We start from the raw sequence: 27332 nt of genomic DNA, 5'->3' as shown, positions 1-27332 counted from the left end.
TTTTTTGAACTCTGAATGGCATTTTTAACAACACAGCTCTGCTTTCTCTGCTAGCTTCTGCTTTGTAGGAGAAGAGAGGAAGCAGAAGCTCCTGTTACTGAGAAAGCTGACGACAACTGTTAAAAAGACAATAGAACACTCTGACTCTGCTTATCTTGAGAACTGTCAAAAGTCTTGAGCTAGATTACAGTAACAACTATAGACAGTTGATGAGAAATTCCTGGCTTGCAATTTAAACCAGTCTGAAAGTTAGATGGTCTTTCACTCTAAGAATTCATATTTAGTTGACAAAAACTTAAGTCAAAGTTTGTAAGTAGACATTGATTTGAATCTTAAGTTTTTAATTTCTCTAAAAGTTGCCTTAAATATATAATTACTGTATGACTATGTATTATTTCATTCTTTTAACTGTTATTGAATATCTACCATATGCCAAATAAGATTAAACTTGGGCCCCTACTTATTGTTTTCTGGGAAAATGAGCATAGCCACTAAGCATAAAATTGTTAAGATTAACTGCTATAAAAGTTTAAGTGCATTTGGTCCTATGGGAATAACCAAACTTTTGAGTTCTAAGAGGCTGGCTGTTTTAATGAGTCTTATTTTTGAAAAATAAGTCAGAATACCTTCATGGGCACAAATTGTTGAAAGGAAAGCCTAAATGGAATCAGGAAAAACAGTCTGTGTGGTATTGCTCACATGACTACCACCCTGTCAGTGGCAGGATCCAAAATCACATGGTTCATTTTTTTAAAGGAGAAATATTTATGCAGCATCCCTTGTGATTTCTCCTTTTTCATTCCTTATTTTGTTTATTTGGGGAACAGTATGGAGGTACCTTAGAAATCTATACATAGAACTACCATATGACCCAGCCATCCCACTCTTGAGCATATATCCAGACAAAACTTTCCTTAAAAAAGACACATGCATCCACATGTTCATTGCAGCTCTATGCACAACAGTCAAGACATGGAAACAACCCAATGTCCATTAACAGACGACTGGACTAGGAAGATGTGGTACATATACACAATGGAATACTACTCAGCCATAAAAAAGAACAAAATAATGCCATTTGCAGCAACACGGATGGAACTAGAGACTCTCATACTGAGTGAAGTAAGTCAGAAAGAGAAAGACAAATACCACATGATATCACTCATATCTGGTATCTAATATACAGCACAAATAAACCTTTCCACAGAAAAGAAAATCATGGACTTGGAAAATAGACTTGTGGTTGCCCGGGGGGAGGGGGAGGGAGTGAGAGGGATTGGGAGCTTAGGGTTAATGGATACAAACTATTGATTTTGGAATGGATTAACAATGAGATCCTGCTGTGTTGCACTGAGAACTATGTCTAGATACTTAGAACGCAGCATGACAATGGGAGAAAAAATTATGTATACATGTATGTGTAACTGGGTCCCCATGCTGTACAGTGGGAAAAAACAAGTGTGTTGGGGGAAATAACAATAAAAAATAAATTTAAAAAAAGTAAACAAGAAATAAAAGTATTTTGCAAACCCCTAATAATTAGTTTATTCTACTTATCTCGTAGGAAAAAAAGAGATGAAAAAGCTGACAGGAAAGAAATGTAAGACCAAGATTTAGTTTTCTTAATTTAAAAAAGGGGAACAAAATTGATGGGGAGGACTCATTTATATTACCTCTAGAAACACTTCAGGACAGTGCCTAGCACACAGTAAGTACTTAATAAATGTCAGCTATCATCATCATCATCCAGTCTACTAATGTAAAAGTATAACACTTAATGGCTTTTTGGAAAGACGCGATCAAATGTCCAGAGTGATGGCAGTTAGCACTTAAATATGTTGGTAAAGACTGATTCCTAAATCCTCAGGAGCTGAAATTTCTTGGTAGATATTTTTGGTTCCCAAAGACAAAGTGAAACACACCCTTAATAACTTTTGCTTGCTTGCTTGCTTATTTATTTATCTATTTATTTATTTATTTTTAGGGCCTTACCCGCAGCATATGGAAGTTCCCAGACTATGGGTTGAATCAGAGCTACAGCTGCCAGTGTATGCCACAGCCACAGCAACACCAGGTCCCAGTCGTGGCTGTGACCTATGCCTGCAGCTCACAATGGCAGGCATATGCTGGATCCTTAACCCACTGAGTGAGGCCAGGAATTGAACCCACATCCTCATGGATACCAGTCAGGTTCTGAGCCACAATGGGAACTCCCAACTACTGCTCTCTTAAAAGAGGTAAGAGCCCCTTAATAAGCTACCAGTCCCACAAAATAATGCAAAGCAAGTTAAAATGTATTTTTATAGAAACCAATTGATTCAGACCAGAGTGATCCATTAGAAATATAAAGTAAGGAGTTCCCGTCGTGACGCAGTGGTTAACGAATCCGACTAGGAACCATGAGGTTGCGGGTTCGGTCCCTGCCCTTGCTCAGTGGGTTAACGATCCGGCGTTGCCGTGAGTTGTGGTGTAGGTTGCAGACGCGGCTCGGATCCTGCGTTGCTGTGGCTCTGGCGTAGGCTAGTGGCTACAGCTCCGATTCAACCCCTAGCCTGGGAACCTCCATATGCCGCTGGAGCGGCCCAAAGAAATAGCAAAAAGACAAAAAAAAAAAAAAAAAAAAAAAGAAATATAAAGTAAGCCACATATATAATATTAAATGATCTATATATTAAAAAGTAAAAAGAAGCAAGTGAAATTTATTTTAATAAATTTAATCCAAGGTACCCAAAATATTAATATTCTTCTGAAATTCAGTATATGATACTAACAGCACATCTTAATTTGGATCAATTATTTCAAGTGCTTATACCCACATGTAGCTAGTGGCTACTGTATTAGCACGGACACAGACTTGAGCAAGGAGGGTTTCAAATAAGGGAAGTCTCTCTAAGCAGAGGTCTTAAATGATGAACCATGTACTTCAGGTGAAAATGAATTAAGCTGCCTCCTTATTACCAGAAAATATGCATGCTACAACCTACAGCTTATTCGATCAGTAACACCACTGCTGAGGAAGTCACAATTGAGATTTTCTAGCATCAATACACTACAGGGCCAGGAACAGCTCAGGTTGGATTTCATAAGCAAAAGAATTCCAGATCTCAGAGTGTAAGCAATGCTCTCTCCAGAGCTAAGGGTTTCTCACAGTATTTGAATTGAACTAAACCAAAAATATATTTTAAAAAAAAATCAAACCATATGCTAACATTGCCATAAATATTTTCTAAATAAACAGTTCTTAAATATGATTGAGATAGAGATCTATATATTTAGGAACACAGTTCCAATCTCCAACTAGTGAAGAAAGCATTCATGCAAGCTAATAACTCCAACCAATGTCTGCTGAGCCCCTTGCAGTGAATGCTATGCTCTGAGTGCTGAGCTAGGTTTGTGGAATGATTATAATTACCAATATGCATTGAGAATTTACGATGTTTATAGTTTCAGGTACTATACTAGGCATTTTAGATGGTAATATTCATATTTCCATTTTATGGATGAAGAAACTGAGGCAAAGACAGTTAAGGAATTTGTCTAAGTCACGAGGAGTCAAACCAGACAATCTGGTTAGAATGTTCATGGTCTGAAATAAATATCATAGCCTAATTAGAAATAAGGAGACAGCTGGTGCTATCACACAATGCTCAGAGGCTAATGGGGAAAGAAATGTAATTCAGAACTGTCAGCGTTCTGAGAGAAGGAGATTGAGTGCTTTCTGAGCTGAGGTGGATACCAAGGAAAGTTTCTTAAAAAAGACTTGCCCATTCCTCATCTGAAAAATCAGGATAAAACTGCTTACCCTTCAGCTATGCTGCAAAAATTGAATAAGAAAATTTATAAAAAACAAACAAACATAGCACAATGCCTAATCACTATTACTGTAATCATCTATCCTGTTTACTGGCCCAAGACCAGAATGACACACTGGTCTGACAGGACGTAGCTTTTACTTCCTGATATTAGTGCTAAAAGGACAGAGACAGGAAGGAAGGAGAAGCTGGTAGACGATAAATAAATATTTTAACTCCAGCCTCAGCATAAACTACCACCACCACACTATCTAAGTGACTGAAGCAATTTCTCAATACGTTTCGCCTTTCCACTGCCAAGAACTTCTCTATTTACTTTCAGAATAAGGGTTCTTAAAAATGAGTCTGCAAGAGTCTAGGAACTCCTGAAATAAATGCAAAATGGTGTACATGGATGCATACATTCTTTTTTTTCTGGAGGCAAACTCTAATAGCCTTCAACAGATTCTCACAGGAAATCCTTGACACAAGAACAGGTTGGCAAAATATGAAAAATCAGTCCAGGAACCTTTGTGTCCCTGTGAGGATTAAAAACTCTGTCTATTAAATCTTCTTCTATAGCCTTCAAAATAAGCTATTACTCAGAGATCTTTTGCTTTATTTCAACATTTAGTGATGGTTTCTAGTCTACTATAAACTTTGCAGGAATTAATCTGGGAAACATTCTAATATTTATAACATATTTTGATTTATTCATTCAACCAACTAACCTATACTGAAATTTTGTGGTGTCAGGCACTGTGTGCATTAATTTCCAGACATATCCAACAGAATAAGACATGGTCCCTGCCCTGAAAGAGTACAAATTTGAAAAAAAAAAATTAAAAAAAAATCATGCTAAAATATGGTGAGTACTATGATAAAAGAATTATGTCTCTAAGTAGAAAGTAAAAAACAACTACCAATCAAGGTTTTAGGGACAGTTTGATAAAGATGATATTTAAGCTGGGCCTTAAAGAATGAATAAAAGTTTATAAGGTAAAAGGCATGCTTAGGCAAAAGGGAACAATAGGATCAGAGGCACAGAAGAATAAAAATTGGCAGCATGCTGAGATGAGAGGTAATAAGCCCACCCATCATATGGCTGGAGAAGAGGAATGAAATTCAAATGGTAGATTGGAGCATTATGCTGAAAACTGAGAAAGTATACAAGAGCAAACACACAGTGACTGTTGTAGGAGCTTTAGAGTACCGTGGTGGGAGATGATTCTACTTTATTGTGGGAGGTGTCTGAGTCAAAAGAATGTTAAGGATGCCAAGAGAACACCACAAAGGAAAAGACTTTATGCCATACTCAGAAAAGTGAGAGAAGTCCAGTTGGGGATGGGGAGTCCCTAAGGAATCACAATTTTATTTTATATATCAGTTGGAGGAAGGATGGTCTCAAGGAATGAAGAAAAAATTCAAAGCAGACAGTCAATTAGGAGGTTACAACAGTGATCCAGGTAAGAGGTAAAAGCTAAAACTAAGAAAAAGCAGAAAGGACAAGACAGTTCAACATTATTGAAAAAGTAATTTTCTCTGTAATCTATTATACAAGCTATATATATATATATATATATATATATATATATATACACATATACATACATACATACATACATATATATATATACACACACACACACACACACACGCTACATCTGTTATGTAAGCTAAGCAGCAGGGATTTAACAGTGAAGAAGCAAACAGCCCCTATGATTAAGAAGTACATATTTCAGTGAGATATCCAAATAAAGCAGACAACCATAATAAAGGATGGTAAATGCTATGACAAGTGTAAACTTAAAAACTGGAGTTCCCTGGTGGCTCAGTGGGTTAGGGATCCAGCATTGTTGTTGTGGCTCAGGCTGCTGCTGGAGTGCGGGTTTGAGCTTTGGTCCCAGAACTTTTGCATATCATAGGCATGGCCAAAAAAAAAAAAAAAAAAAAAAAAGTCACAATATAACATAGACTCTTTTTTCCTTTAGGGCTGCACTCACGTCATATGGAGGTTCCCAGGCTAGAGATCCAATTGGAGCTATAGTCGCCGGTCCACGCCAGGGCCAGAGCAATGTGGGATCCCAGCTGTATATGCAACTTACACCACAGTTCATGGCAATGCCGGATCCTTAACTCACTGAGCAAGGCCAGGGATCGAACCCTCATCTTCAAGGATGCTAGGTGGGTTTGTTAACTGCTGAGCCACTACAGGAACTCCAAGATAGACTCTTAAAGTTACAAATATCACATCTCAAGTTAAAAATATCATACCAATTTAATCTGATAGATTATAATTTAAATCCCTATATAGCAAATGTTGAGGGAATCTCATAAAAATTTGAAGAAACTTGGAGTTCCCTGGTGGCTGGCTGGGTTAAGCAACCTGGTGGTGTCAATGCTGTGGCTCTGGTTGCTGCTGTGGTGAGGATTTGATTTCTGGTCTGGAATCTTGGCATGCCTCAGACACAGGCAAAAAAAATTAAAGAAAAAAAATGACAAAAAGCCATTCTGCCTCATGTTCTTAAGGTCTTATACTTTCAACTAGACTAGAAACTTTGGCGAATAAGATATGAAAACATCTTATTTTCCGACAGACAACAAAGAACATTCTCTACCCAAACAACTCTTAAGGTTGTAACATAGCTTTTTATATTTTCACTGATTTTCAGTGCTCAAAATGTTATTCTAAGAAATATTCTTTTCTTTATTGTGCTTTTCTGTATTTTCCAATTTTTATGAGTATTATAACCATAACTAAGGGGGAAAAATGAATCTCGGAAAGCACCATATTCAGTACATATTCATCACAATTCCATATTCTGCATGTTATTTATTTGCAGATTTGGTTCCTGGACTAAAATTAGATATCTTATCTGAAAGGCAAATGAATTAAAAAAATCTGTTTAAATTATTTTTTTCCTGTTTTGTGTCATACACATCACATCCTGATATATTAATAAAAGATTTAAAGGCTAAAAGGTAGTACCATGGCACAGAAAATATTGTGTTCACAACAGCAAAGCCAAGGTTTATAATGTAATATCTTAAAGACTTGGTGGTAGTGACCTAACACAGCCATTTAAAAAGTGAATTTTAAAAACCATAATTTTAGCATAGGTAGATAAGTCTTACTATGACATTACTGAAGTTGACAGATGATGGGAAGTTCACCTACACTGTCGATCTCGCCTAAAATAAAAGCCTAGGGAAAACATTTTCACAAGTGTCAAATCAGGTATTATACATTTATAAAATGTGACTACAACATAAAACTTAAGGTTTTACGGCACTATGATTTTCTGAATTAAAAAAGATAGTCATAAAATATGAGATATGTTCTGTTTTATGTAGTTAGCAACAATTCACTATATTGACGGACACCAGTATAATTTAATATTATGGTAACTAAAAGTGAAAGATCAGTTGATCAAAATGTAACTAATATTACAAATCCTTATATTAGTAAGAACATTTTAAGTACACTGCTCTATTTCCTATTAAAACTCAGTACAAAAAACACTTCATATGTTAAATAACTACTGTTGAAATCAAGCAAGCCCTAGAAGACTGGGATATGTGTCTGTTTTCATAGGCTTGAGAGATACAAATGATGAGTATTTTCAAATCTAGGTACAATTCAATGCACATTTATCATAAGGCAAGCAAACATGTTAGTGGACCACCTATAAACCAAATGAAAATGAAGTCTATGACCTATTATAGACTGAGTAATCACGTTTACTTCTATTATGAACCAAAGTAGAAGTGTTCTAAATCTTTTTTTTTTGTATTTTTTTTTATTTCCCCAATACATTATTTTTTTTTCTACTGTACAGCATGGTGACCCAGTTACACATACATGCATACGTTCTTTTTTCTCACATTATCATGCTCCATCATAAGTGACTAGACATAGTTCCCTGTGCTACACAGCAGGTTCTCATTGCTAATCCATTCCAAAGGCAACAGTATGCATCTATTAACCCCAAGCTCCCCATCCATCCCACTGCCCCCCCTCCCCCCGGGCAACCACAAGTCCATAATTTTCTTTTCTGTGGAAAGGTTCATTTGTGCCATATATTAGATTTCAGATATAAGTGATATCATATGGTATTTGTCTTTCTCTTTCAGACTTACTTCACTCAATATGAGAGTCTCTAGTTCCATCCATGTTGCCGCAAATGGCATCATGGCTGAGTAGTATTCCGTTGTGTATATACACCACATCTTCCTAATCCAATCATCTGTTGACAGCCATTTGGGTTGTTTCTAAATCTTTATGAGAAGCTGACATACATAAAAGAAAAATGCAGAACTAGAACTTATACAACCACGTTTGGGTGCTAGCCAGCACTTCTGCTGACTTGACGTATGACTCTGAATTTGACTTTTTTCCCCCATAAGTAAAAAGGAACTTGAATTACATAATCTTCAAGGGTTTGTTTTTGTTTGTTTTTTACTTTCTAGAATTCCAATATTAGAAGCTTTATGTCATAGGCAAAGGCTAATTTTTGAGCTAGAAATGAGATTTTGGTAAAACTCAGTAGACTGCAGATGAAAGTTCCCAGGCTAGGGGCTGAATCAGAGCTACAGCTGCTGGCTTACATCACAGCCACAGTAACGCCAGATCTGAGCCACATCCAAGTCTGTGACCTACACCACGGCTCACGGCCACACCAGATCCTTAACCCACTGAGCAAGGCCAGGGATCAAACCCGCATCCTCATAGATCCAAAGGGAACTCTCAACAATGACATTTTAAAAGGTGCCCACACTCATATATCTGAAGAAAACTATAATTCAAAAAGATACATGTACCCCTATGTTCACAGCAGCACTATTCACAATAGCCAAGACATGGAACGAACCTAAATATCCATCTACAGATGAAGGGATAAAGAAATACAATGGAATATTACTCAGCCATAAAAAGAATGAAATACTGCCATTTGCAGCAGAAGGACCTAGACATTATCCTACTAAGTAAATCAGAAAGAGAAAAACAAATACTATATGTTATCACATATGTGGAATCTAAAATATGACACAAATTAACTTATTTGAAAAACAGAAACAAATTCACATAGAGAACAGATCTGTGATTGTCAGGGGGGAAGTGGTGGAGAAGGATGGACTGGGAATTTGGGATTAGCAGATATAAACTATTATACGTAGAACAGATAAACAACAAGGTCCTATTGCATAGCACAGGGAACTATATTCAACATCCAGTGGCAAAACATAATGGAAAAGAGTATGAAAAAGAATGTGTTTATATGATCTGAATCACTCCTCTGCATAGCAGAAACTAACACAACACTGTAAATCAATTATACTTCAATAAAATAAACTTTTAAAAAGGTGCCTAAGACTAAGTTTATTAAATGTCAAGACATACTGTTCAAATAGGTAGATGATACTAAGAGTAAACACTGAAATCACTGTGGATTTGAAGCTATACTGTCTTCTGTAGACATTTATCCCCAGAATTCATTCCTCCTCTGGCCAAATTTTCATGTGGGGACACCCCTTCCTCTATGTGGTCTTGGTGGCAAATTATTGCCCCTCCCCACCACTCCCAGGACAGAATTCATGACAAATTAGCAAACTGTACATCCCAGGCCACTGTTTCAGAAGTAGGTATGACCCTAAACCAGTCCAATCAGATTGAATCTTACGGCTTCTGCAGGAACTGCTAGAAGAAAGGCACTCCACTAAATTTGAAATAATAAGTATATGAGACTAAGATGTACAATAACCTGACAACATTATAGGAAAGTCTGTCTGAGAATGGAACAACCCAGTGGAAGTGGAAATAAGAAATGGAACAAGAGAATTGTATCATCTGAGCCTCTGTACAAAGCTAAACCTTGAGCCATCCCTACCCTCTCAGAGGTTTTAGTTTCACAACTGAATAAATTCACTCTCACCTAAGTTAGCTTGGGTTGAGTTCTTTCTTGCAACTTAAAAAAATTCATAACTTAGTTTCTCTACAAAAATCTCAATGTAGTTTCATGGAGGAGGAAAGATTATTCCCGAGTTCTTGCCATATAACCAGATAAATCATTTAATCTCCTATGTCTTAATATCATTAATAAAATAAGTTAGTCATTATCTGCTTTAAAGTGTTCTGAAGGTTAAAAAAGTTTGTAATAAGTAAAATGATATTTAAATTCAATGCCCTAGTAAATGGAAAAATAGTTTTGCTTTTTTTTTTTTTTTGATCCTGCTTGCAGCATGTGGAATTTCCCAGGCCTGAGACTGAACCTGAAACACAGCAGTGACAAGACCAAATCCTTAACTGCTAGGGCACCAGGGAACTCCACAGTCTCACTTTCTCACATGTAATTTTAGGAGGTCATTTTTACAATGAATATTATTACAAAATTTCTAGGGAACAAAGGAGTTAGGAAATACCAATAGTATCTGCTCTATTTAGATTCAAATCTAACTGTAAGCAAGTTTGTTCCACACAGATGTGTGTAAAAAAGAAGATTCAACTCCAAATAAAATAGTACGGAGATCAAGTATTAGTTCTACTGCTGACAGGTTTTGTATAACTTTATGTAAAATAACCTTTTTAAGCATCTTAACTCCACACCTGTAAAATAGGAACAATAATATCTATCTCAAGTCATTAGCACTAACAGTTAATGAAAGTTCTCGGCCTGGTGCCTGCATTCTTTCCATAAAATGTATTAAGTAATAATGTTTTCCTAATATGTTATTCAAACACCTAAAGTTGGAAGAAAACTGTATTTTATTCATTCCAAGATACATATATTTTACTTACCAAAATCAAATAGTACCATATAGCTGATGAAAGGACAATATTTGTTTGGCAGGGATTTTTCTTTTTTTCATGCTACACAAGAAAATAATATATCCTGCAATTAAAGGTTGCCTTAGATTTAATAAGGCATACCAACTCCCATTTGAAGAACCATCATATTTAATCAAATAAAGTAGTATTTACCAAGATATACATGAGAAAGAGAAAAGAATATGTGTGTGTATTTACATAGTCAGGTGTGATCTTACGTTACATACCTCTGTAGGTCAACTATTTCATTGTTAAGGGTATCTAGCTCCTTAATAGCAGAGAAATCTGCAGCAGAACTTGATCCTACGATGTTCTAAAAACAGAAAGTTCACAATTATACCATTATTACTATAAAACTGTATACAGCAAAGCATGACAAATGTCTAAAAGCAATATATGGATACATATTTTATGGTATTACAAACACTCAATTCATTTAAGAAAGCCATATCTAGTACAATTTTACACACACACACACAGAGTTATATACTAAGACATTTTCCCTTAATCTCTCTAAAAGCTGTTGTTCTCTAATATGTACCACAACTTCTGATCCCAATGTCTTCATCGCTTGATCTAAGCCTGTCTAGAATGTTGCAGTAAAGCAGACATCAGATTTATAAACTAATTCTTCCACTGAAGCACACATTTCTTGGGGAGGTGAGTGGTGATTTATTTGTAGTTGTATCATCTGGTACAGCATAAGCATGCACATTTTTGTTGGAATCACGGAATTATAATGGTGGTTGATTTTATTTAATTCAACAAATATTTAACTTTTGTTAAATACTTTTAGTGTACACTCTACTTAAAGTAAAACCATTTGGTCAGCATGGTCCATAGTAAATACCAGTATCACCATATACGAAACTGTCTTCATATGACATCTCTTACATATGGTTTTCTTTCAATAATGAAGGTGTCAAAATTGGCCTCTGAAAGGTATCTACATTTAGAAAACCTAGCTGGGTTTATTCTGGGCTCTGATATTTCACTAGCTACATAAACTTCACTGCAAAATAGACAACGCATCTCTGCCCTTCCCATTTTACAAATTAAATGAAATACTGCATATGAGGTCACTCTGCAAACATTATGATATTTTCTAAGTATAAGCTATTATTATTATTAACTTCCTCAATAGAACATATTCTTAAAAAGATGGATGACTTGCTTCCACACTGGCTCAGTCTCCTTTGTGAATTTTTTTTTAAATGGCCACACCCACGGTATACAACAGTTCCTGGGCCAGGGATTGAATCTAAACCACAGCAGTGACCTATGCCGTAGCTGTGGCAACACCACATCCTTTAACCCACTGTAGTGCCCTGGGGATCGAAAGCATGCCTCCACAGTGACCCAGCCACTGCAATCAGATTCTTAACCCACCGCACCACAGCAGGAACTCCCTGTGAACCACTTTTGATGCCTTATATAGCTGCCTGAAGTCAGGGCCAAAAGACAACTGCTCCCTCAAACACGTGGCCTACACCCAATGCTACAACCAGGTTGACAAGTAACAGAATTATCATTAGGAAATGTTAAAACTGAGGCCTGAACATGTAAAACTAAGATATTTTGAGGACCTTATTAACAGAATATAAATTATATTGCTGTGAACTTAATATATGTAACCAACTTGCACAACAGAGGAAGAAACCTAAAAGTTCACAGTATCCCATCTGCTCCTGTCTATGCAACGGTTTACAATCTACTAAATACTTTCAAATCCATTAGTCAAGTCTCAAAACCAATCTGAAAACTGGGCTGTATGTAGAGAAGGTATTATCATTTACCCTATTTTATTTATTTATTTATCTTTGTCTTTTTAGGGCCGCACCTGTGGCATATGGAGGTTCCTAGGTTAGGGGTTGAATCGGAGCTGTAGCTACTGGCCTACACCACGGCCACAGCAACACCAGATCTGAGTCATGTCTGTGACCTACACCACAGCTCATGGCAATGCTGGATCCTTAATCCACTGAGCGAGGCTGGGGATCGAACCTGCGTCCTCATGGATGCTAGTCAGATTCGTTTTCACTGAGCCACGATGGGAACTTCATTAACCCCATTTTAGAGCTAAGGAAACATATTAAATGACTTAAAGTTGAGCCCAGCTAACAAGTGATACTGATCAGGAAACTTCTAATTAAATTCAAGCACTACCTCACATTATGCCCCTTGGCACCTGCATATTAAGATTATTTAGATAAATGAAACCCCCATTACGCTAAAAGCCAACTTGATAAACAGACACATCAACAAAATTTGGTAAATAATTCTATATTTCTTTATGCTACACTGCATAATAGCCCTCATGTTTTTGTTTTTGTTTTTTTTCTTTCTTTTTGGCTATGCCCGTGGCATGTGGAAGTTTCCAGACCAGGGATCAAACCCACGCCACAGCAGTGACCCAATCCATAGCAGTGGCAATGCTGGATCTTTAACCCACAATGCCACCAGGGAACTCCTGTTTTGTTTTGTTTTGACTTCAATACCAAAACTCATCTATTAGGATTCAATTAATGCTAGTCTCCATTTCATATTAACTATAGATTTATACCAAATATACTTCTTACTGTTTTACCATGTTTCACTGATACACAGACCCTTAATCATTCTAAATTAGGTTGGAAATTTTAAAATGGATTTCTGAATGTTACAAGCATTCACTAGGATTTTAATTCTGTCCAAACCTGACTTATGAGCTAAGTCAGGCCAGACAACTGAAAAGGTGAACGAAATGAAAAAGTAGCACTTAGTCTCACTTCTATCACCAAGGGTAACTTAACATCACCTAAATGCTACTGAGAAATTTGCTATCAGAGGTGCAAGCAAACCAAGAAACTCATGACTTCCACACCTCTTCCGTCACTAACTCAAAAAAAGTGACTCATATTTGACAGTCTTTCACTATTAAAAATATCATCAAATAAGAAGAGTGAGACAAATAAGTTTAACTTCAAACAAGTTATAAGGTGATACCACAGATGATTCAGAATGAAGACTAGTGTACTTAGTTGGTATAGATTGTGTCTCTCTTCAATTGCTGACATAAAAATTAATCTCCCATTCTAAAGCAATAAAATGGCATGCAATCAGGAAGCATGGAAAAAGCTCAGCTAACAGTATATAAGGTATAAGAAGGGCATCTGAAGAAAAAAGTATCCTGCCCCCTTCTTGCAAAATATTTTTCTCACTGTTTTGTGCATTACACGAAAGTTCCACTTTGGTGATTTTAAGTGGATCAGAGTGCCTAAGGAAGGCAAGTTAAAATGCACACAAGGACCAAGTGACAGACATGTGACAAAAGCATGCTGTTTAGCTATTTTCTCTGCATCAACTTTGCTGAACAGAAAACCCTTTAATTTCAAAATGTATCTTGTAAACCAAAAACTGTAATGCTAAAAAAGGCATAAAGTAAAGCTCTAACCTTGAGAGAGTAGGGTTAAGAAACTGACAGTACAAGAAAGGCGAAAAGCAGAGGGCTGCAGAATGGAAAAAATAGTCCAAACTAGAAAAAACACAGAAGAAAGGAAAGCAACATTCAAAAAAGGATTAGTTAAAGCTGCAAAAAATGCAGTTCTAAAAAAATTAGATTATAAAAGAGAAAAGAGATCATTTGAAAGACAAATGCAAATTTTAAAGGTTAAAATTTTTGGTTAATAGATGACAGTGATAAAATCCCATTTTAATGAATTTAATACTGATATTTGATATAGACAAAGTTACCTATGCTCTAGTGAAAGGACTTCAGACAAATCTACTAAATTAAAAATTCTGTATAGCAGATGCAACTCGAAGTATCTAATAATGTTACAGAAACTTCAATGAACAAACATAATTTGCTATAGAAAGTTCTGCCATATCTGTATTTTGTGTTGGTGGAAGACTCAGTGGATCTAAAAAGGCAACAAGGGGGGGGGAAACAGTGTACACAGGTGACAAGAAAAGATGGAACACCACAGCATCCCATAACTGATACACAGTTACAGCAGGGGCATAATACCAATTTGCAACCTTTAACTTTCTTGGTGGCATCATTTTTAACCTTCTCTACAGCTTAGGGAGCCCATGTCCTACATTACAAGATAACTCAAAAATTCATGAAAAGCTCCTCCCAAAAAAACCAAAAAGCAGATAATCAAATATTTATTTTATTTAAAAATAAGGATTAAAAACTCTTACACATAACTTCTGTGCTTAGTGGCTATTAATTTCCATTTAGTTGACTTAGGAAAAAAAAATCTAATTTTGGCTTTTATTATATTTGTTAAAATGGGATTTTTTTTAACCTGTGACAAAATTAATGCAAGACTAAAATATTCTGTTGACATTTTAAAGAGAATTCTCCTATACCAAACAGATATATATATATATATATATATATGAAATATATATATGTGTGTGTGTGTGTATATATATATATATATATATATATGGAGAATAACCACAGCAATGTTACTTTGTAGGTCACAAAAGATTTAAAGATACAAAGCATGTATTTTTAAAGGCAAAAGCCACTAGAGTATGCGAAGTCCTTTTAAAGCTCTATTACTAAGGCCAAGATATTACAAACCACTATGTAAGGAAGGGTTTCTAGATAAGAGAAAAATCAACATTACTAAAACATGTAGTATAAAAAATTCCCATTCTTGCCCAGAAACCAAAAGTAGCCAAAACCTACTTCTAGCTGTTCAAATATGAAATCTGATATTATGCTTGGGAATCTAGGGTCATCTATATGGCAAACAACACCCAGACTTTTCCTCAACATGTTTTTTTTTTCCTTTTTTTTAATGTAAAATCAACAAATCTCCTAGATTTTGTTTTCAAATCTGTATTTTCTCCAAGAATGAATCATCAAATGAAACACAATAATTTCTTCAGATTTCACCTAAAATTTACACTCTATTCATAAAAACTAATTTGTAAATCCAGGAGGGGAAAAACAAGATCACATTTTTCCAATTTTAAGACTGGAAAATATGGTTGCCATATGCATAACGAATGGTGGGATAAACAATTATGTCATACAAGGCATTCAAAACATATTTTAGGCACAAACCAAACCACAAACAGTATATTGCTCTGTTCCTAGCCAGATACATTTTCTCTACTATTCCATACAAATCAAGTCTGTCAGCTGACATAGCATTTGTTCCTTTCTGTTAATGTACTTAGGTTTTCTTTTAAGTGGTCTTACCTTCTGCAAAGTGGCCCTATCTGATGGTGGAATCATCTCAGGAGAAAGAATGTGAGGAGGATCAATACCCTTTATTAACTTTTGATTGATTAAGTGAAAAGCCAAGGCAAACTGATCTTTTGAAAGCTTCCCACAGTCCTTTGTGTCACATAATGCCCTGTACAAATACACAAAATGAACAATAGATAAATGCCACAACTACCATTCTAAAAATCCAAGGGAAAAGTAATATGACTATGTAGCTTTTAAAAAAATGATCAGTTGGGGGAATTCCCTTCATGGCTCAGAGGTTAACAAACCCGACTAGGATCCATGAGGATGTGGGTTCGATCCCTGGCCTTGATCAGTGGGTTAAGGATCCAGCGTTGCTGTGCTGTGGTGTAGGCCAGCTATAGCTCCAATTCAACCCCTAGCCTGGGAATTTCCCTATGTCGCGGGTGCAGCCCTAACTAAAAAGAAAAACAAAAACGATGAGTTGAATTAAAAAAGAAAGTCACACCAACTTGTAGCTAAAACTCATTGAAATGTTGGAGGAGATTTGATGGCTAAAATGATAAGAAGAGACTGTTCACCTTCGTGGTGAGCAGGGGCCTCAAATTTGGGTTTGCTCTGTGCTTTCTTACCAATTTCCAAAACTGCCATAGAGTAAAAGTTGTGGTGAGCCAAAGAATTCCAACATTCTCTACTCCCAACATTTCAACATTAAAAGTGGAGCGTGCATTGTGGCTCAGCGAGTTAAGAACCCAACACAGTCTCTGTGAGGAAGTAGGTTCAATCTCTGGCCTCTCTCAGTGGGTTAAGGATCCCAAGTTGCTGTGGCTGTGGTGTAGGCTGGCAGCTGCAGCTCTGATTCAACCCCTAGCCTGGGAATTTCCATATGCCACAGGTGCAGCTATAAAAAAGAAAAAATAAAGATGTCAAAAGTGAAACCTAAGTTTCAACAATTTTGGTTCATTAATAGCATTAGAACAATTCTAAAATATTCCATGTCAGCGGCTTCCTGTAACTTTTGAAGTTGGAGGATATAAGGATCACCAAGTCAAAGCAAAAAACAACACCTGGAGATTACATGCAAAGAGAAGGCAGCAGCCTGGGAACTTTTACAAAATCACTTGAAGAGAAATAGCAAATGTTTTATTTTATTTGCTTTTTCTCTTTTTGCTTGTTCCTTTCTTTCTCTATCTCTCTGTCTTTCTTTTTTTGAAGTCCAGCTTCCTAAAATCCTGATCTATTTGATTCACTGAAAGCTAATGTGCATGACAAAAAGACTATGGGCTATGGTGTCAAACTGTGAATTCCAGCTTCTCTACTTATTTGTTCCTGTGACGGTCACGTTTTTTAACCTCTCCAAGCCTGAGTTCCTTTACTTATAAAGTGGAGGTAACACCTATCTTTCAAGGTGACTGTGAGAACTAAAGACAAAGTACATAAAAAAGGTTTGTGTATAATACCGAGCTCATGACAGATGCCATTTATTCAGCACCAGTGCCTAGCCTAGGCACCTGAAAGTGGCAGCTATTACTAGTTAAAAATATTTAATCTTTCTCAGTCTTAGGTTCTTGTTCCTTTTAAAGCAGATCCTTTGTTCTTTTCTAAGTTCCTCTTTGCAACTACGTGGTTCCACTTCTGATATCTGCTGCCCCTTGAAAACCTCAAGATAATTTGTGGTACAGTCAGATGGATTGACAGCAGGCACACTACAATGTATTTTCATCACACAGTATCTCAATGTGAAATTCACTACAGACACCGAAATTTGTCTTTTTTTAAAGGACCAAGTGTGCAGTTCCCATGTAAATGTATAAAAGTGTATATATACCCTAGAGAATTATAGAAGTACACCTTGATGACTTGTTTTTTATATTGTTTAAATTTCAGAATTTGGGATTTTTCCTTAAAACCTGAACTTTAATTGATATAAACCAATGCTGAATTTTAATATTCTAATAACCATTAACTGACACTGTCAATCTAATAAAAGTACAGGTGACCCATTCTCAAGATTTTGTTCATTATCCAAAAGAAATCATGACACTTAATTTTTCTCTACGAAGAATTCTAAAACAAAAACTGTCCTACCTAGAAATGTTTAAAAATAGCAATGGACAAAACTAGAGTTAACACAAAACCATATTTGTTTTTTTAGATCAATTTAAATAAAATCTTACCAAATATGGGCTAATAAGGCAGAAGGTAAACCTGTCTTTAGGAAGATTTCACGAACTTCCAATCCAGACACAAAGCCATCCATATCTTTATCGGTTTTCAAGAAGATTTCATCATATTTAGCTTTTTCCGCAGGGGACACAACCCACTACAGGGGGGAAAAAAAAAAAAAAATATATATATATATATATATGTATCATTTCTGCCAAAATGAAACAAGTGTCACTCTTTCAACCCATGACAGTATCTGTCAAATTCTGAGCAATTCTACCCAACTAACCACAGCAACTTCCACCACACCCCAAGTGAAATGCCGTGATGAAAAGAAAATTACAGAAGAAAAATATAGGTCAGCTACAGGGACTGTATTTACAGATGTCACCTTATTTTTAAGTAACGAGTAAATTCAAGCACAGTTAACTCTTGACTTATGAATGACCACATTAAGATGTGAGAGTCTATATAAACAAAATATTCAGAAAATTCTAAAACTCCATTTTTTCATAATTTCATTCTGCATTCTCAATTGTAGCCAAATTGGTTGATTTGCATATCTCATCATTTTCCTTTATTCGACCTAATAAGAAGTAGGCTGCAGGAAAAAAAAGGCCTTAGACAACCCAAAATTGGCTAATATGATCCCAAAGAATCAAGAGTTAACTAAAGATTTAAAAAAAAAAAAAAAAAATCTGTTAACTACGCCCGAGCAAGCATGCTGATTAGCATGGAGTATCTTCAGTCTCCAACTTTAATTTCAGGCAGATCAAGGCAAAGGCAATGAAACATCCACGTGACCTAAGTAAGGCCAATGCAGAAGAATTATCTGTCTCTCTAGGATGTCACATTAGTTTCAACCAGAGGGAGCTCTAAATCTTCGATCCCTTTGATTGTTCCTTCTATCTTTCATCAAGCGAACAACTATTAAATGCCATGCAAGAAAAAAGCCCTTTAACGCTTATAAATCTATACCTGTCTTAATGGTGCTTTGGTTGGTAAAATGCCTACAGGTGGTAAGGAGTGGTAAGGTTCCTTGGCTGATGCTGAAGAAGAAGGGATCAACCGCATAGGGCCTGAGATACTGACCGTTTTCCTCTTAGAAGGTGGCACCAAGGCTGGAGGCAAGGACATTGGCACAGGTTCTTTCTCCAGTGCGCAGTATACCAAAAACATGGCCTTCAAAACAGATGAACCAGGGTCATATACATTAAAATCATTTAACAATATCCACCCCTGAACTGATTACTGTTCAACAAAAAAGCACCTTCAAACTGCCGCAAAAACTTGTATTAAGAAATTAGGCTGGGAAGGAAAGAAGAAGAAAAGGGGGAGAGATACAAGGAAGGAGGGGAAAAAAGGAAATAAATCAAAGCTAAGCAACTTTTAGGAAGATACTCTGAGCAGTAAAAACTTAAGACACATACCCTTCAACTAAAGTTCATGTAATGTCAAAAGAAAACAACCTGGGGAAAAATATTTGCAAAGAAAGAACTCCTAGAAATTAAGAGAATATATACAATATACAAAGAATTCCTCGAAATTAAGAGAATAAACAAACTCCAATAGAAAAATGGACTTAAGAGTATTAACAGATACTTTATAAAAAGTAAATACTACAAAAGGCCCATTCTTTAACCTATAAAAATAAGCTCACTTTACTCACAAGAAAATGTCATTGAAACTATACTCCTGTGGCTCAGCAGTTTAAGAATCCAACTAGTTTCCATGAGGATGTGGATTCAATCCCTGGCCTTGCTCAGTGGGTTAAGGATCCGGTATTGCCACAAGCTGTGTTGGAGGTCGAAGATGGGGCTCAGATCCTGCATTGCTGTGGCTGTGGTATAGGCCAGGCAGCTGCAGCTCCAATTTCACTCCTAGCCTGGGAACTTCCATATGCCACAAGTGCAGCCCTAAAAAGAAAAAAGAAATATATATATATAATATATAAAATATAAATATATAATATATATAAATATATAATATATAAAATATAAATATAACATAAAATATATAAAATATTGGTCATCACCTAGTGGTAAAAATCCAAAATTTCATAACATAATTTGTTAGCTAGATTGAGCAAAGAGGCACTCTCAAACATTGCTAGTAGGAACTCAAACTGGTACCAAGCCTAGTGAAGGCATTTTGGCAACATCTACCAAATTATTTATTTCCCCTTTCGCTCAGCAATTTGACAAAAAATACAGTGTTGAACAATATGTATGTATAATAATGTGTAACCTTTCGTGGTAAAGGGATACTAATTATTCATATTTGTTTGTGTCTGTATTAAGACATTCTAGGAGGATAAACAAGAAATATGGGATAAATAAGAAAAGTGGTTGGTCACAGAGTTGGTGCAAATGAAGCACTTGAGGGCAGGAATGGGACTGACTTTTTTTTTGGCCGCACTTGCAATGTGTGGAGTTTCAGCGGCAGGGATCAAACCCATGCCACAGCAGCAACCCAAGCCATAGCAGTGACAACACCAGGTCCTTAACCTGATGAACCACCAGGGAACTCTGGGGCTGACATTTTTTTTCCACTGAATATCTTCTTATATTGTACTGATTTCTAAACCATGAGAATGTATTACTTATTAAAACTATTTTTAATTATTAAATACATAACACACAAACTTTCTATCTCCAAAAGACTGAAACTCCAGGTAGAAAACAATCTGGCTAGCACATACTTTCAACCAAATTCACAATATATGCAATATTATTAGATTGGCACTGAGCTAAAAGAACTGACTAACATGCACATTAAAGGTCAGCATTCCTCTTGCGGCAGATGGGAGTCATTTCCTGGAAAAGTGGACACTTGAAGCAAAAGAGCTATGTCAGCCATCTGCTGCCAATAGACAACACATTTTTTGAAAGTTAAAAAAACGTATCATTAAGTTCATGTTGCCTTGAAAACAGTTTCCCTGACAAAACTGAAGTCAAAAAATTTTCCACCAAGTAAAAGAGAAAGTGAACAACAGTATACTTTTGGGTTAAGATTTTGTTTGTTCTTATTATACTGTACTTTATCCTAATCAAAGTGTGCTGTTGAAACACATACAGCACCTAAATCAAATGACGTATCACATTTGCCAAAAAAAAAATCTGGCTGGCAACTAGTTTTTAAACTGGAATGTACTGTGTACTAGCGAATGCATTTGCACAGCTAGAGACAGACACTTAACTTAAGAAGCATTTCAAATATGTTTTGATGATTTCAAATTAAAAGCATCAAAATATACCTAAGCTTCCTCAAGGACAGAGATAGCAGGGTACAAGGGGACCTAGTTTCACTGCTGTGGTCACTTACCACCAGCGGCTCATTTTCTTTGATTTTTTTTATCTTCTATGCTTTTAGGGAGTATGTCTCAAATTTTAGTGGCCATCAGTATCACCTGGAGGGCTTGTGAAAACACAGGTTTTCTAACCCAAGCACAGAGATTCTTATTCAGTTGGTCTGAGGTAAGGCCTGAGAATATGCATTTCTAATAAGTTATCTGATGTTCATGCTGTTTGTGGGAGATGTTGACGTTGTTTGTAGAACAACATATTTTGAGAACCTGTCATTTAGGAGTTCCCTTAGCAGTTTTATTCACTTGCTGGCCTACTCAATCAGTTGAACTACAGGTTATAATTTCTTAACGGTAGCAATCTATAATGAAAATATCATGCACTTGTTGTGTTTTCCAAGTAACAGAAGTTCCCTTCACCAATGTAGTTCAACAAACATTTACCAAAAATTTCTAGCCACCAGGAACTGTGCTATGTATCAGAAATAGAAAAGTGAAAAAAAAACAAACAAACAAAAAAAAAACCTCATTTTTCAACCCAACAGAAACAGCAGCAAACATATAAAAAGTAAGTTTCAATGCAATGTACACATGTTGAGAGAAGAAGTTGGGGGGATGGGCCCTTAATCAATCTGAGTGCCAAAAACTCTTCACATCATCAAGATCCAACAAAAGCTACTGGCAAAAATGTACACCACTTTCAGTCTAAGAATTTATCTGACAGAAAAATTTAAGGCTTACTAATAATGTAAAAACCACTGCCAAAAAATAGATAGACAGGAAGACAGAATACAAAGTAAAAAGGACATGAGGCTACCTCTCCAAAGAGGAGAGAAGGATAAGGGGGAAATTATAGTGGAGGAACCTGGCAAATACCATCTTAATCAAGTGACAAAGGTTAATACCCCCCCATGAAGGTGATTTGAAAGGTATCTCACATCTGCGGTATTCTTTCCAAAAACCTACCCCCCTAGTCTAATGATGAGAAAAACATCAGACAAATCTAGGTTGGAAGACATTCTGCAGAATACCTAGCTAGTACTCCTTGACAATGTCAAAGTTATAGAAAAAAAGGCAAGACTGAGAAACTATCATAGACCAGAGAGACTGAGGAGACATGGCAATTAAATGCAGTGTGGTAGCCTAGACTGGATCCACTGGAAACGCTACTAAAATCCAAATAAAGTCTAGAATTCAATTAATGGTAATGCACCAGTGTTGGTTTTAGGTTTGATATATGTACCATGGCAACGTAATACGCTAATAATAGGGGAAATGAGGCAAGGAGTACTGAGGAATTCGCTGTACTCTCTGCAACTTACCTGTAAATTTAAAACCATTCCAAAATTTAAAGTTTCTTTTTTTAAAAAACCCAACAAACAAAAACCAAAAACAGCATGATCTAGAAGTCCCAGGTTCAGCCCTGGCTCTGCCACTAACTGATGTGCTTAGAGGAGCTAATTTATAGGACCTTGTCCAAATCCGAAAATCTATGAAAAAATAAAAATATATGAAAAAGCATAAGCATAAGCTCATTTACCAAATACTAAATTACTAGATTTAGGGGTCTTCCAAGTTTAAAAGGTGTGGTTTCAGCCTCAATAAAACAAGGAATTATGTCACAAAATAGGACTGTACCCTGGTGGAACTCATGCCAACAAAGAAGACAATATACTTTAACATGATTCATAGTCATTTCCCTTCGTTCAGTACCAATACCATAATTTTATATATTTTCTGAGTTTTCAAACTGACACCAGAGAGGAAAATCTGACCTTTTGCAAAATGTCCCCTAATGCCTTGTCACTGACTCTCTACTAAGCTAAATAAGTCGTAAGTAAACTCATGAAGATGTATTTCCAATACCCTCGTACCCTAGTCATGAAATTCATCAATGAGCAAACAGAATACTAGTAGCAGTCAAAGATATTTTAAATTAGGTACATACACACATACCCCTCTCAAAAGTCATTTTAGTTTTGGCCAGAACAACCAAGGCATGCCAAGGTCCGACCTTTATAAATTCAAATTTTAGTGGCCATCAGTATCACCTGGATTGAAAAATAAATAAACTCAAAGATATTCTATATTCTGGATTTTCAATTAAACCACTAGGTTTCAGAGAATATGAAAAAGAATTTACATTTGAAAAGAAAATGAGGACTGTTCATCAAAGGTTCACATGGCAGCAGAAGTTATACAAGTTAAAATCTCACTAACTTCGACTTTATTCTTTTCTAATTCTAATTAAAAAAAAATAAACCAACCAAAAATCCCATTTATGGTATAAAAGGAAAGAAAGAAATTGGTTAAGAATTTTAAAGATAAGCCTTAAACATACAGATTTAGGTTAAATCAAATTTTGGTTCATTAGTGAAATAAGAAGTTGGTTATTCTTTTTAAAAATCCATATTTTAACTCAAGAAGCCCAAATTAGAATTTCTCACTAACTTCATTTTTATTTATTCTCATTGAAAAAATAAACACAGACCAGATACTGGGTCTTTGAAACAAACATAAAGCATCATTTTATCCGTAAGAAAATGGGTAAGAATTTTAGAGGTAAATCTTAGACATAAATATTATTATGTTCAATACAGTTTTGATTAATTAGGAAAATACTATTTTAAAAGAAAAAAGCTATGTTATACTTCAACAAACGAAAAAAACTGGCAGAGTATAAACTGTCGTACTCCAAAAGAAATGATCATATGAATAAGCACATTATCTTTACATTTCATTACTTAGGAAGGTAATTTTAAATGTTTACGTATTCCACTATTACAGGAGTATTTTGAAACAGATCAATTTTCAAAGAAGAATGAGATCAACTCTTAAAATCCAGTTTTTAAAAATACTGATGCTTATAAATAAAAATCAATAACTTGCAGTTTCAGTTACACTGGTGACGTTGTGGTAATGATAATTTTTAAAAACAGTGTGGACTGTGTTGCCCCATTCATGAAAGTAAGATGGAAAAAGATCTATCAGGCAAACTACCAAAAGAATGCTAGTGAAACTATTAATACTGACAAAAGGAAATTAAATTAAAAGTGACAAAAGAAAATCTTAAAACCAAAAGAATTAAACTGAGTAAAACACAGAAGTTCAGTTACAAAAAAAAGTTCTAAAATCTTCTGGAATTGGGAGGTGAAGGGGAAAGAAATGAAAATAATCCACAGGTCTTGTATTTTAGTTGAAGAAAGCTAACAATCTTGTTTTCAAATATTAGAGAAAAAAGTATGGTAAGTACAGGCAAAAATGCAATAATCGTTAATGGAATAAATGTAACAGAATTTCCACATTAATAAGGGGGGAAAATGAATGAATCACAACCTGATAATCAGCACCAATAAGGAACAGAAAAAAAGAGAAAATAATAATGTAAAATAAATAGGATATGGTAGGGGGAATCAAATCAATATACAGGCCATTATCTTAAAAAACAAAAACTGTCGGAGTTCCCGTCGTGGCGCAGTGGTTAACGAATCCGACTAGGAACCATGAGGTTGCGGGTTCGGTCCTTGCCCTTGCTCAGTGGGTTAATGATCTGGCGTTGCCGTGAGCTGTGGTTTAGGTTGCAGATGCGGCTCAGATCCTGCATTGCTGTGGCTCTGGCGTAGGCCGGCGGCTACAGCTCTGATTGGACCCCTAGCCTGGGAACCTCCATATGCCGCAGGAGCAGCCCAAGAAATAGCAACAAGATGGAAAAAAAAAAAAAAAAAACTGTCATATGAAGTAAAAAATTAAAATTTTTAGGAGATATATTTTAAACATAAGAAATATCAAGTAATTCAAATAAAAAGAGAACACGAAGCAGAATTAACATCACACAAGCTGGAATTCAAAATTCAAGGCACTAAGCAAGATAAAGTTGGAAAAAAATTCTGAGGAATGCATACAGAAAAAAATCAAACATGGCAAAAATGGTTAAAATTACTAAATCTAGGAGAAGGTATATGGATGTTCATTAGTTTTTAAAGCAGTAATTTCCAACAGATGTGTTGTTCACACTGAAATTATTCTTTTAATAATACTTTACTGTCATTTTTTTAAAAAGTTGCCTAAGAGAAGGCGTCAGGGCGCAAAAACTGTTTACTCACTTACCTTAGCAAATACTACTGCTTCATCAAATTAAGATAATGCTATGGTCTACCTATATCATGCCCATACAAACGCTCCTTTGAAATTTATAATTTTTGTCTTCATAAGAAAAACATCCCCCCCACATCTTACTAATGCAAAGATTCTTAACACAAAACCCATTTATAAAAAAGGCAACACTCTATAGACTAACAGTCTTTCAAATGTATCAACAGCCAAATCTCTTCAACATGCCACTTTTCCCCTAAACATCCCACACTGACTCAATCCTTGATATACAACTGATAACTTCTGTCCCCATTGTGAGGGGGTATTCCCTGCCATTCCCTACTATCACTCCTATTAAAATTTAAACAACCTATGACTATCAACCCAAGTCACTTTACAATTCTATTTCTGTATATATATTTTTAAAATACAATAAAATGTATTCTGCCTATTTCATTTTGCTCTTTGGATATAAATAGCAGAATACAATTTATGAAAGAGCAAAGAAAGAAAAGCAAGGAAAAGGAGAAACTGAAACATAGTCAATAAAATTAACACAATGGATTTACAGAAATCTAATATCTTTTGAACAGATATGTTGACATATCCAGAAAACAAATGTAAAAACAAGTTGTGACCTTGGCAACAAAGAAAACCTTAACAAATTTTTAAAGACCACATTCTCTATTCATAATCTAACCAAGTTGAGAGGTAACAAAGGTTACAAAGGTAACAAAAACCAAACATACTATTTTTTTTTTTTTTTTTTTTGTCTTTTTGTTATTTCTTGGGCCACTCCCGCGGCATATGGAGGTTCCCAGGCTAGGGGTTGAATCGGAGCTGTAGCCACCGGCCTACGCCAGAGCCACAGCAATGTGGGATCCAAGCCGCGTCTGTGACCTACACCACAGCTCATGGCAACGCCAGATCGTTAACCCACTGAGCAAGGGCAGGGACCGAACCCGCAACCTCATGGTTCCTAGTCGGATTCGTTAACCACTGCGCCACGACGGGAACTCCCAAACATACTATTTTGAAGTTATAAAACATATTCCTAAACAGATGACCAAAGAAAAAAATTGTTTTTCTTTTTATGGCCACATCTGAGGCATATGGAAGTTCCCGGCCTAGGGGTCAAATTGGAGCTGAAGCTGAGGCCTACACCACAGCAATGCAGGATCCAAGCCACATCTGTGATCTATGCTGCAGCTTGTGGTAATGATGAATCCTTAACCCACTGAGTGAAGCCAGGAATCAAACCCAAATCCTCGCAGACACAATGTCAGGTTCTTTTTTTTGCCTTTTTAGGGCATGTCAGGTTCTTAATCCGCAGAGCCACAATGGAAATTTCAGAGAATTTTAAATCATCTAAAAAGTAGTGAAAAGATGAATACTTTGAACTATTATCTATAGAATCAAGCTATACCTATATTCAGGGGGAAATAAATCCTTCAAGTGTTTTCAATATTAAGGATGGGAGTTCCCATCGTGGCGCAGTGGTTAACGAATCCGACTGGGAACCATGAGGTTGCGGGTCCGATTCCTGGCCTTGTTCAGTGGGTTAAGGATCTGGGGTGGTGTAGATCACACACGCAGTTCAGATCCCGCATTGCTACAGCTCTGCTGTATGCTGGTGGCTACAGCTCTGATTAGACCCCTAGCCTGGGAAACTCCATATGCCACGGGAGAGGCTCTAGAAAAGGCAAAAAGACAAAAAAAAAAAAAAAAAAAGATGAAAACTAAAGGGACTTAGTACTCATCTTCAGAAAATTAAATAAGATAAATCAAAAGAAACTAGAAAGAATTAAGATAAAAGAGGAAAAGGCTGAAATAGAAAGTCAAAACACAATAGAAAAGATAAAAATAAATCCAAAATATGGCTCTTTCAAAAGATAAGCTAGATAAAATGAAATTAAACAAAAAATCAGAAGAAGCAAAAATAAATAAGATTTGGGA

The 27332-nt window shown here is 35.9% G+C and overlaps 1 protein-coding gene across 7 annotated transcripts in view; it reads right to left on the bottom strand.

Annotated features, from left to right (window-relative positions):
* Nucleotides 1-27332, bottom strand: part of EPS15 (epidermal growth factor receptor pathway substrate 15) — a 138699-nt gene that overhangs the window by 60886 nt on the left and 50481 nt on the right. For 4 of the 7 annotated variants that reach the window (XM_013999405.2, XM_021096669.1, XM_013999406.2 and 1 more), the window contains exons 9-12: nt 18959-19162; nt 17992-18137; nt 15824-15980; nt 10845-10930 (exon numbers count right to left, since the gene is read on the bottom strand). In XM_013999405.2, coding sequence (XP_013854859.1) covers nt 10845-10930; nt 15824-15980; nt 17992-18137; nt 18959-19162 — 593 coding nt within the window. The remainder of the gene's footprint in view (nt 1-10844; nt 10931-15823; nt 15981-17991; nt 18138-18958; nt 19163-27332) is intronic. The other 3 variants (XM_005665438.3, XM_021096667.1, XM_021096668.1) reach the window with 1 other exon arrangement.

Source organism: Sus scrofa, chromosome 6 (genome assembly GCF_000003025.6).
Source record: "Sus scrofa isolate TJ Tabasco breed Duroc chromosome 6, Sscrofa11.1, whole genome shotgun sequence".
Lineage (NCBI taxonomy): Eukaryota > Metazoa > Chordata > Mammalia > Artiodactyla > Suidae > Sus > Sus scrofa.
This window is presented reverse-complemented; position numbering and strand designations above follow the sequence as displayed.